The following is a 13,116-nucleotide window of genomic DNA, read 5'->3' as shown; positions in this document are numbered from 1 at the left end:
GACTTACAAAATAATTCACAAGTTGGTGTACAAATTGACTGTTTCGTCTCGCCATTATTTTACATATGATCTGATTTGAATGAAACTTCAGATATTTACTCTTAAATGCCTATGGGACATATTTGTAAACCTGATCAGTAGTTTATCACCTAAAGCTATTTTAGTTAGTTGCATTTAGTTGTACCTTATTTTATAACAGATAACTTTTTTAAGAAATGATTTTTATGAAAAACTTCAAATAAATAATTTGAATAAATAAATTTTTGATTAAAAATCTGCACTAAACTTTTATATAACTTCTGTTTGCAAATATGTCTTATAAATCTCATATTTATCACATAGTTATATCCTGCATGTTTCACATTTATATTTATAAAGTAACAACTTTCAGACATTTAAATATAAAGTAACAATTTTCTTTATTGAATTTATTCTGTTTTTAATGATATTAATCTGAAATAAATTTTTTAAATTAGTGCTTTGTTTTGTTTTGGGAAGGGGAGGGAGGAGAGGGAAGGGCTGAGGGATATATATAGTTTTTTTTATTTTAATTATAGACAACATGCCAGGAAGAGATACGAAGGATTGCTGCTGTAATTTCCCTTCTTAGAACTTTAATAATGCAGAATAGTGAAGAAATCATATTATCACATATTCCATCATTTGATACTTCTCAAACATTGTTTAGTAGTGTTTTAGATCAAGAGAAAATTGCAGGAAGCAGTGTAGACAATGATACAGCTGCAACAAACTATCTTGCTACTTTTCTTCTTAACATATTAAGCATGGCTATTAATAATGTATGCCAACGCTATTGTGAAGTTACAATATACAATACACGTGTTTCTTTACTTGTTCAAACGCTTCGCGTCTTTCTTTCTCTTTTAACTTATATCGGAAAATCAGGTTAATTTTTTTTTTCCTTTTTTCTAATAATTTTTTGGAATATAAGTATTGTTTTTCAAACAAAAGTTAAACAAGTTTTCAAAAAATTGACATGTAATTAGTTATTTGATAGTCGCATAGCCCCAGAATATAATGCTCCAGAATGATGAACAAAACAAAAGTGAACAGAGTGATATTATTTAGTTTTCCATTTTTAAAAATAAAATATTTCTTAGACTCACATAATTGAATATATTTATATTATGATAATAAGAATAAAATTATTATTTCAATAATAAATTTTTTTATCATATAAATATAATTTTTTATTATATACAGTTCACAGTTAAAATGTTAGTTTTAACAATTTCATTATTTAAAACTTTTTATAAGTTGTTGACTTAAAGTAGTATTCAGCACTTAGAAAATCCTGGAAAAAGTTTGGAATTTAAATTGGTTACAGAGATCGAGAATACTTAGAAAAAGACCTGAAAAATTGTAAAAATGTTCTGTAACAACTTTGAATTCAACAAATGTTTTTTTGAGCATTGTATCAACTAAAAGCATCTGACAGCTCTTTTATTTAAATATCTATAATTGTGGAATACATCTTTTTTTTTTATAGATAATAACAATAAAATAATGGTAATAATTATTATTAATTGTTTACATTATTTTGGTTTAATTATTTTCACCTAATTTAAACAAAATATAATAAGTATAAAAAATGTAGTTTTTTAAATTAATCAGTTCTTTAAAACTATGTTTCTACTAGTACTACTATTGATATTGTCAGATAATACTTTAGGAAAAACAAAATGAAGCTGTGTGGGACAATTATTAAATAATTGCTTCAGGTGATCTAAAAAGTGTTACAATAAGTAGGCATCTTAGGCAGTCTCTTTTTTATTTTAGATTTTGCCCTACCAGGCGGGTAGAACATCAATCACAGATATCAGTGAGTTGTTCATCCAGTGAAATTCTTTTTTTTTATTAACAAGTTTTAAGCCAAATTTGGCAATATTTCAGACAGATTGGCCCTTTATATGCTGTATTTTGTTATCAACATTTAGATTTATTTTTAAAAATAAATCCAGATTTTATTAAACAATGAATTTACTTCTGAAAACTTTGATTTCAGAGTTGAAATAATTATTTTAAAAAAAAGGTTGCCTGCCCAAACCAAAACCCTTATGTATGTATAGTACACTCAACTTGTTTTTCCATTCAATAGCCTTGTTTGTCCATGCTTGTGTTTTGAAGTTAAAGTGTTGTGTTTTGAAGTTAAAGTGTTGAGAAAGATCAATTATTTAGTCATAGAAATTACTATTGTTTAATAAGAAAATAGGTATATTTAATAGGTTATAATTTAGTTATAAGATTTAAATTTATTATTACATTTATTAGGGTTAAAAATTTCTGGAAATTTTTTGGGAAATTTTACTAAAAATTTCCGGAAATTTTTAAAAATTTTTTGTTATATAGTTTTATAAAATTAATTTCTTTGTTTCAAAAATATGCATTTTATCATTGTAGTATTTGGGTATTCTTTGAATATTTTAACAAAAAATATAAAATTATAAAGACCCACAAGTGAAAAATCCACATCTTTTAGTCAAATTTTTATAATCAATTTAAGAATTGCGCATTTTTATAAAAAAGCAATAAAATGCTCAAGTTGTTATATGTTACTTTTACTTACATTACTTTTGTGAAACAACACAAAGTAGATGTTTTCTGAGTTAGCTTGTCTTTTGAGCTTGTGTATGACATATTTCTAGCCTTTCTAGTCAACTATGATGTAAAATATTCACAAAATACAAAGAATAAAATTTTTTTTAGATTAACAAGTTTTATTGTGTATTAATTTTGTTGAGTGTTTTAAAGAAACAAAGATTTTTTTATGTGTAGAGATTGCATACAAAAATATTTTTGTGGGGAGGATGTGGGGGAGAAGGGGATGTGCTACCCCTACCAAGGTGATTTTCAAATTACAGTCAGTTTTTTGATGAATTTAGTTGGGTATTTGACTCAATTCAGTTGGGTGAATTTTAGTTTTTAAAGACTTTTTTTTATTTTTATTTTAAGGAAACCGGTTGGTTTTTTTAAAATAAAAATTTTGATTGGTTCTTTTTACAGATTTACCCCCCCCCCAACCCCTCATTTTTTTTAACTTATTGGTTTATATACTCAAAAGTGCCCTAGCAAGGTTGTGGCAAGTGAGACTTAAGTCTTAAAAGCACTTATTTAAACATAGCGGTGGAATTTATGACCTTGAAGTTATTAGTTCGTTATTTTTGATGCTAATTATATTTTTAAATAGTTCAAATTTAGCAAAAAAATTTCAATAACGTCTTTAAATCAAGAAAAATTTGTAAAATACTGTAAATATTCAATCAAATCTTTTTATATATAATTTCAAAGTTTTCAGTAACTTTTAGGCCAATTTAATAGATATTGACAAATGGCCAATTTAATAGATATTGACAAATGCCCCATCCTCTCTAAGGATGGAGTTGCACATTATGTTAAGCCTTAAACAAAGCTTGCTACGGCAATGAACATCAATATGCTTAGCAAATAATAGGATAAAATAGTTTTAGAAAATTTTGAAAATAGATTATCATAGTTGCTACTTATAGTAACAAAAAAAAAAATTCAAAAAAATACCAAAAAAAGGGTTTTTATAAGAAGCAGCAGCAAACTTCCCATAAGCAAATTTTAAAGCCATGTAAAATATTTATTATTAGCAAGGTAAGATAGAGTATATAGCAGCAAATGTCTTCTTTTTTACACATTTCCACGCCTAATCATGATAAGGTAACCAAGAATTGTCATTTGGAGGTCAATAATATGATAAGAACTTGCATTTATAATTATAATTATAAAGATTATAATTAATTATTTAATATTTATTAATTATTTATTATTGAATATAATTAGTTATTATTTTCTAAATGTTTTACTTAAAGTGTTACAATATTTTTAGGCTCATTCAAAAAGCTTACATCTGTACTCCTTTCTTTGTTGGTTTTTTCAAAAACTCCAGATACTTCAAGCTTGCATATCCAACTTACAATGCAACTATCAGGAATTAAATCATTAGAACCTCAACTATTCCTTTTATGGGTTTATTTTATTCATTCGTTAGGTTCAATGAACTTTGATTTTTGGATACAGTGCATGAATCTTACAAAAGAAAAACATTATTGTACATGGAAATATGACTTAATTGACCAGGCCACATTTTTATTGCATTGTGATTTAATGACTGTAAAGTTAAAGGTTAATTTTATTATTTAGATTTTTATTTAGAAATGTATTTTAATTGGTTTAATTATTATTTGTATAATTATTAATTTTTTGGTTTCATTTTTGTTAATAAAGAACGCTTTATTTTATTCACTAATTATAAACCTACGCATACATGATTTTCTCTTCCTTCATAATTCAACTCCATCTTTTACCTCCATCATATAACATTTAACTTTTATCTCATTCATCCATGATGTATGAGGTACAATTATAACATTTAACTTTTACCATCATATAACATTCATGATGTCTTCTTTTTTTTTTTATGGGTATTAATATATTAATTAGGAATGCAACAATAGTTTTAATAATTTGATTATTTATTGATTGATTTTAATATAATATGGTATTTTTGTTTGAAACCTTAAAGTACTTATCATTTATGTATGACAAGGGTGGCCACAACTTTTTTGATGAGGGCCAAAGTTATTTTTTTAGCTGTTAACTAAGGGACAGAGATTTTTGAAAATATTTTTTAAGATATCGATTTTTTTAATTTATTAAATGAAACTTTGCAAAGGAATATATACTATATACTAACACATATATACTAACTAGCTATTAGGTACAAATAATAATTTATTGGTAATTACGAACCTGCCCTTTTTCCATAATATTTTTAATGTCAGTTGACAACTTACTGGTTGTGGTTCTTAAAGTATTCTGCAATTTAGTATCTGTCAGTGCAGTGTTTCAGACTATGCAAATTTCATCAGAAAAAACACGCTTTCACACAAGTACATGTACAAGTACATTTTTGCATTGTCAACTAAGTCGCTGTACTCATTTTGGTCAAGATTTTTGTAAAATACCATCAAATTTTGTTGATTATATTCCTTCTTCTCAAAACTTAACTGCATTGAACATTAATTAACTACATTTGGAAATTTTCTGGAACAGTTTCAATCAACAAGAATCTTCACAGTGCCATTCTCAACAGAGAATGGCACTGTGAACAATTTGATTTTGTAAGCATTTTTAATATCTGCAAAATAGGTAACAAATTCTGCTGTCTTTCCAGGATTCAGCTTACCCAAGGTTAAAAAATAATTGAAATTTCCAGTCCTTAACTACTACTCCTACAATGTTAATTTCAACTGAAAAGATAGAATAAGATTTTTAAGTTTGTAATGTTGGGTCAGGTCTATAAGTTTGTAATGTTGGGTCAGGTCTATAAGTTTGTAATGTTGGGTCAGGTCTATAAGTTTGTAATGTTGGGTCAGGTCTATAAGTTTGTAATGTTGGGTCAGGTCTATAAGTTTGTAATGTTGGGTCAGGTCTATAAGTTTGTAATGTTGGGTCAGGTCTATAAGTTTGTAATGTTGGGTCAGGTCTATAAGTTTGTAATGTTGGGTCAGGTCTATAAGTTTGTAATGTTGGGTCAGGTCTATAAGTTTGTAATGTTGGGTCAGGTCTATAAGTTTGTAATGTTGGGTCAGGTCTATAAGTTTGTAATGTTGGGTCAGGTCTATAAGTTTGTAATGTTGGGTCAGGTCTATAAGTTTGTAATGTTGGGTCAGGTCTATAAGTTTGTAATGTTGGGTCAGGTCTATAAGTTTGTAATGTTGGGTCAGGTCTATAAGTTTGTAATGTTGGGTCAGGTCTATAAGTTTGTAATGTTGGGTCAGGTCTATAAGTTTGTAATGTTGGGTCAGGTCTATAAGTTTGTAATGTTGGGTCAGGTCTATAAGAGATGCAAACTTTTCTACAAACTTCTTCTTTTTTTCAAATCTATTATCTTTTGTCTCAAATCAAAAGTTCTTTTCAGCATATAACTTCTATAAAACCATCCCATCTCAGTATAATAAAGCAGACCACTATATTCAGTGTCATTTTCATTGAGAAATGCCTCAAAGCGTCTACTTTGTAAACGCCTACCAAAGACAGTTTAAGTTTTACTTGAATAATACAATGCAGCATGCACACACCTCACCATATTTCTGTAGTATTTAGAAAAGTAGTATTTTTTTTTTCTTAATGTGACTAGAATATCACAAGAAAACCCAAAAAATCTTGTTTTACTTAGACATAAGTTAGTTAAAAGTGTTGCTACATGTTGGAACAGTACATTAGATATGTTTGAGAGAGGTTATAGAACAAAAGGACTTTTTATAGTGCTCTCAATTGCTAAGTTTGAAGATGAAATATTAAATACAGATATTGATAATGCTTTAAAAAAGTAGTTAAGTTGCAGATTGTAAAGGACATTATATTAGCTCTATCAAACTCTCTTGCAATGAAGTTCAAATTACTTTTATTTTTACAATTGAAAAATATCTTTTTATCATTCAGCAAAAAATTAGACATAACAGAGAGAATTCTTTTTATAACATCAATTATTTTTTGTAATCAAAAGAAATAAGGATATAATTTGTTATAAAGAGAATAGTTTTAACAGAAATATTGGAATTGTTATTAAAGGTGTTTAGTGACATAATCTACTAAACAACAATTGCAGCAAACCACAAAACTGAGTACTATGAAGCTTCGAGGGATTATAATGATAAAAGTGCTACTGTAAACTATAGTTTACAGCTGGGCTTTGAATTTACATACTGTTATTTGAAGATGAAATCTTAGATTTAAAAAAAATTTGAAAAAGTAATAACTAATGAAAATGATCTGTTGAGCAAACAAAGAGATCTCAAACAGAATATATTTTTATTATAGCAGGAGATTTGAGATACCAGATTTCTTTTATAAGACGAAAGTCCATTTTTTAAACTAAGACAATTTTTTATGGATATTCAATGAAAATGTTTGACACAATTTATTACATTTAAAAACAAATTGATTACGTTTAAGGTCTTTTACAACTTTGTCTCATTTCAACTTATTTGGTAATTTTTTATTTTTCTATAATCTTGTATTTATCAAATATAAAAACATTTTTACATAGTTTCAAATTTATCAAATACAAAAATATTTATTTTTACATAATTTCATATTTATCAAATATTAAATTTTTATTCATGCGTTTTACTCCATAAAAATAAATCTTATGAAATAACTATATTTATTGTTAAACCGGAATACCCGTTTACTGGTATACCAGTATACTGGTTTAATATAATATACCGGTATACCGGTTTAATAATAAATATAGTTATTTCATGAATTTTATTATAAATATACCAAATAATAATAAATATACCATTGTGCTTTTGGAATAGGTGTAGTTGTACTTGGTTTTCTTGTACTAGATATTTATGTTTAGATGATTCTTGTAGGAGATTTAGACAATTATATTTGTTTTACATTTTTTATGTGTATAATCAAAGTCATTTTTATATATTAACTTACAAATTTATGCATTATTTACTAATTTATATATTTATTTACTAATTTATGCATTTATTTTTTTAGATATTTCTTTACCTTGTTTTACATTTTTTTACATTTACTAACTTTGTGTTGCATTTAGGAAATGAAAGTTGTTCAGTTTTCCTCAGTAAACACTTTTTTAACAAATAATGCATCTAATTTGTTGCTTAACCTTCGTGAGCGTCCTGTGAAACAGCTAATCGAGTATGTGCTTTTTATATGTATCTATGCTTGGTTTGTTCTAATACTTTTTTTATTTTGTTAAGTAATTAGTTTTAATTAATTGGTTTATTTTATTCTTATTCTTTATATTATTTTTATGCATTAGTTTTATTCTTCGAAATACTGCTCTTTCTCAATGTTTGCTTTCCATGTTATCTGATTCAGTATCTACCATAATGGAAAAGGTTGTTGAAGTTTTCAGTTTGTGCAAGCTTTCAATTTATTTGGTTTAACTATTTTTTTATTAAATTTTAAATTATGTTTTAATTAGTTCTATTTATTATTTATTTAGCATCTAATTATGAAATCTCTTCTGGTTCTATTAGAACATGTGGAGTTGGGTTTATCAGCAAATGTTATTTATTTTCTTTTATCTTTATTGCCTTCTATTAAAATATATGGACTTGCAAGAAAAGCAGAAACTCTAGCCTGTAGAAGAATGGAATACCTTCAATCTCTTGATGATCAGGCTAGTTTTATTTAATTTTTTGTTGTTGTTTTTGTTTTGTTTATTTAAAAATATTCAGTTTTTATGTGTTTTTTATTATTTTAGGAATACAAACTTCCTATAGAAAATTTGGAAAAATTTTCTGATGTTGCTATCCATAACAAAAGGTAAAAAATCTGAATTTTCAGTTTATAAAATGTAAATGAAATGTTCCGTTAAATAAAAGGCACAATAAAGTTTTTTTAAATAAATAAAGTGTTTGTTTAAATGTGGGTTTAAATTTATTTAGGCAATAAAGTATGTTTAAATTTATTTAGACAATAAAATGTGTTTAAATTTGTTTAGACAATAAAATGTGTTTAAATTTATTTAGACAATAAAGTGTGTTTAAATTTGTTTAGACAATAAAGTGTGTTTAAGTTTATTTAGACAATAAAATGTGTTTAAATTTGTTTGGGCAGTAATGTGGGTTTAAATTTATTTAGACAATAAAATGTGTAATTTGTTTACACAATAAAGTGTGTTTAGATTTATTTAGACAATAAAGTGTGTTTAAATTTGTTTAGACAATAAAGTGTGTTTAAATTTATTTAGACAATAAAGTGTGTTTAAATTTATTTAGACAATAAAGTGTGTTTAAATTTGTTTAGACAATAAAGTGTGTTTAAATTTATTTAAACAATAAAATGTGTTTAGATTTATTTAGACAGTAAAGTGTGTTTAAATTTAGGCAATTATATTTTTACAGAAACAAGATATACTATTAATATGGCTTGCTATAAAAAATATGAAAAAATTAATTTAAATATGTAAAAAAAAAGATTTTTAATGGAAATAAAGAATTTAAATATTGTTGCTTTTGCTTCGTTTTTTATACGATCATAATTAATAATTTGTTAGCAAATGTTTTTGCAAATAATTATTGCATTGTTGTAATATAAAAATATGTTGTAAAACGAACCATTAATAAAAATTTGCAAGGTAGTAAAATAATTTTTGGAAATTTTATGTGAGTGTAAAATTATTCTTTAAATATTTAACAGTTTTAGAAAATTGGTAAAAAAAGAAAAAAAGATGTGGTTTAAAAACTATTTTTCAATTTCATTTTGCAAGGGGGTAAATTTACGGATAGTGATGCAGTTGCTAATTTGTTTTACTGGTTTTAAAGTCTCATCCTTTTTCTGTGACTATTTCTAAGTGCTCCAAAAAACTCTTATTTTTTTCCTCGATCATCAGTTCTTTGGAATTCGCTTCCTTCATCTTGCTTCTCTGATTCATATAATTTGCGATCTTTTAAGTTGTTTTTCAATTGTTATCATGCTCTTTAAACTTCATCTTTTCTCTTCCAGTAACTTCCAACTCTAGTAGTGATTGCTTGCAGCCTTGTTGGCTTAGTCCAAATATAAGAAGGCTGCAAGCAATCACTAGTAGTGATTGCTTGCAGCCTTCTTACATTTGGACTAATATGGAGTTGATATGCACTATAATATGCTGGAAAAACTAATATCAACATTTGTTATTAGCTTTTCCAAAGTTGCAATTTTTTTATTTAAAAACTTATTTTTTTACAATTTTTCATTTAAAAACTTTATTTTTTATAAGTTTTTTGAGAAAATATTTTAACAGATCCATTTAGATGAAGTTCATTGTGAATTTCATAGGGTTTGATCCTTAAATTTCTGTGTAGTATAATCATTCATTTAAGCCCACCTCCCCTTTTGTGCATCTGTATTGTAGTGAAAGTAACAAACTTTTTTGTGAAACATGAATTATTTATCACAAAATTAGGAACAACTCTCTTGTAAAATTTCAAAGTATTAAAAAAAGTTGAGGTCAAAAGTGTGAGTTTATCATTTTAGTACTTAATTGAAGTAATTTTTACTTTTTTTAAACCACTTTCAAATAAGTTGGCATGAGATAGAAACCTAAAAACCAAAGGAGATGAATGAATGAAAAACTGTTTTTTATGTTGATATTTTTTCCAAAAACTTTCATTTTAAGAAATAAGATGAGATGAAATTTACAAAAAATGAGATGAGAGAAAGTTTAAAAAAATTTAATGAGATGACATTTAAGAAATAAGACAAGATAACATTTACAGTAAAGAATTGCAAATGTAGTTTACATTGCAGGTCATTACAAATATTTTTATCTAAAATAATGTGTAAAACTTGTTAAAAGTTATTTAAAATGTTGTAGATATCCGAGGCTTTGCTCACTAATTAAAAGAGTGACGAAACAAAAAGTATCAGAAAAGATAGTTTCTCATCCTTTAGACTTAGTGGCTGTGGATTTAAAGAAGTTTTCTATTGATGAGGTACTTTATTGTTTATTATTAACTGATAAGAGATTGATCAGAGAAATCGGAGATTTTTTTTTAATTATTATTATTATTATTATTATCATCAGTTGTTTTTTCAGAATTGGATGGTTGATTTTGTACAAAAGCTTTGTTTTTGTGACCCAGGAAATGAACAAGAAGCAGTTTGCAGTATTTATTTGTTGAGCTCTTTAAAAAATCAGGATGCAAATGGTATCTTAGAAAATCAGGTTTTTTCTTGGTTTTATTTTTAAGGAATTTTTCAAACTATAATTGTTTTCATGAACAAAAAACTTCCCAAATTCTTTTTTAGAAATTCAGTGTGGTTTTATTAGAGACACTATTAAGGGAAACAAGTTTTCGAGATGTCCGAAAGAGTAAAAAAAGTGATTTAGTATGTTTTTAATTATTAAAGGTTTTTTATTAAATAATTGCTATTTTCTATTTATAACAGAAAACTGTTACTTGCTACTTGCATTTATCATACAAGTTCTTTTAATTTTTTAATTTTAATTTGGTTATTTTTATTTTTAAGGAGCTTTCATACTCATATGAGTACTCTCAAATCCTACCTCCAGAAAACCAGGATTATCTTTTTACCTCAGCAAAGACTAGCTTAATAAAGCATATCAAATATTTTTTAGATGATCTGAGACTTTTTGTGGAACATGATTCTTTTCAATATGTCTCATACAATGTGAACTTTCTTAAAAATAGTTTATCAGATAAGAATTTGTTGACAAAGTATCAGTATCTTGTTAGATGTGTACTTCAGATTTTGTATCCATCTTGCTATTTTAATCAACCATCTTATATAACAAAGGAGGATATATCAAAGATATTAGAACTTGTTTTGGTATATCCTTATGTTTGTATGCTCCAAGTTGAAACAAATAAAATTTGTATAACTTCAATTCAACAATGTTTTCATTCTTTTGCTTTGGTAGGTATTATTATGAAGATTATTTTATATACATGCATAAATATATACATCAACCCTCGGAATAAGAAAAAATGAGGACGGCAATAGATTAATGACCTCAAACTGTTAGAGGTCGGCATCAGGTCAGCAAAAAAATTTAGACACTAAGGGGTTACCATAAAACACAGAAATAAGGTCAGCGATTTTTTGCCAACCTCAAACGCTTTTTGGTTGGCGTTGTTGAATGCTGACCCTAATTCCGAGGGCTGCATACATACATACTTCATACATACATACATACATACATAGATACATACATACATACATACATAGATACATACATACATACATACATACATACATACATACATACATACATACATACATACATACATACATACATACATACATACATACATACACACATACATACATACATACATACTATATTGTATATAGATATATACTTATCAACTTTTTTTGCCAACCTAATGTATTTTTCAAAAATAAAAAAAAAATAAAGAATATTTAAAAAATTTTAGCTACACTAACCCAAATCCTCTGTCAATGTAGCTGCAACTTCCTTGGATTTTCTCCTTTTATATATATATATATATATATATATATATATATATATATATATATATATATATATATATATATATATGTATGTATGTATGTATATATATATATATATATGTATATATATATATATATATATATATATATATGTATATATATATATATATATATATAATTAGTAAAAAACACTTATCTAACTTTTATCTTCGACTTGAAGTTATATATGATATGATAAAATTAGATATGATAAAAGTTAGATAAGTGTTTTTTACTAATTAATTATTGCTCTGTTCTTTAAGACCATTGAGCACTCTATTTGTAAAATAAACTAACATAATTTACATATATATATATATATATATATATATATATATATATATATATATATATATATATATATATATATATATATATATATATATATATATACACACATATATACATACAAATATTTTTTTTTTTTTTTTCAAAATCTTTACTTCCAACAAGGCTGCGAGCAACCACTATAAGAGTTGGAAGTTACTGGAAGAGAAATGATAAAATTTATTGAGCAAGATAATGATTAACAGACAAAGGACTGATGTTTAAGGAAAAAAACTAGATGAATAAGAATTTTCTGTGCACCTTGGAACAGTCAAAGTAAAGGATGAGACTTAATTGAATGACAAGTAACACAAGAATGAGTTTTAGTAGATGGCACAAGAGTCACTAGATTTTTAGTGGGGATGGGGCAGTGCCCATCATAGTATTTATAGAAGAGAAGCAACATTACAGAGATGTAATTGAATGACAAGTAACACAAGAATGAATTTTAGTAGATGGCACAAGAGTCACTAGATTTTTAGTGGGGATGGGGCAGTGTCCATCATAGTATTTATAGAAGAGAAGCAACATTACAGAGATGCGACAATGGTAGGAGGTTGGCTGCAAGAGCAGGTCCAACTATATTTACAATGCATTTTTGCACCTTGTCTAAAAAAGAAAGGACATCATTGGAAGATCCACCCCAGATATAGCAATATTAATCCATACAAGGATGGATTTGAGATATATAGAGATGAAGAATAGAATCCAGAGTAAGAAAGTGGTAAGCATGAT

General features: G+C 26.1%; 1 protein-coding gene across 1 annotated transcript in view; it reads left to right on the top strand.

Moving 5' to 3' along the window:
- LOC101237115 (huntingtin) overlaps nucleotides 1-13,116 on the top strand; it is a 108,662-nt gene that overhangs the window by 49,043 nt on the left and 46,503 nt on the right. Inside the window, exons 25-34 of the mRNA XM_065793347.1 lie at nucleotides 558-906; nucleotides 3,875-4,170; nucleotides 7,625-7,728; nucleotides 7,853-7,931; nucleotides 8,039-8,215; nucleotides 8,300-8,361; nucleotides 10,394-10,511; nucleotides 10,616-10,744; nucleotides 10,828-10,908; nucleotides 11,050-11,457. Coding sequence (XP_065649419.1) covers nucleotides 558-906; nucleotides 3,875-4,170; nucleotides 7,625-7,728; nucleotides 7,853-7,931; nucleotides 8,039-8,215; nucleotides 8,300-8,361; nucleotides 10,394-10,511; nucleotides 10,616-10,744; nucleotides 10,828-10,908; nucleotides 11,050-11,457 — 1,803 coding nt within the window. The remainder of the gene's footprint in view (nucleotides 1-557; nucleotides 907-3,874; nucleotides 4,171-7,624; nucleotides 7,729-7,852; nucleotides 7,932-8,038; nucleotides 8,216-8,299; nucleotides 8,362-10,393; nucleotides 10,512-10,615; nucleotides 10,745-10,827; nucleotides 10,909-11,049; nucleotides 11,458-13,116) is intronic.

This window comes from Hydra vulgaris, chromosome 03 (assembly GCF_038396675.1).
Source record: "Hydra vulgaris chromosome 03, alternate assembly HydraT2T_AEP".
Taxonomy (NCBI): domain Eukaryota; kingdom Metazoa; phylum Cnidaria; class Hydrozoa; order Anthoathecata; family Hydridae; genus Hydra; species Hydra vulgaris.
Note: the sequence above shows the minus strand (reverse complement) of the source record. Positions and strands in the feature narration are given on the sequence as shown.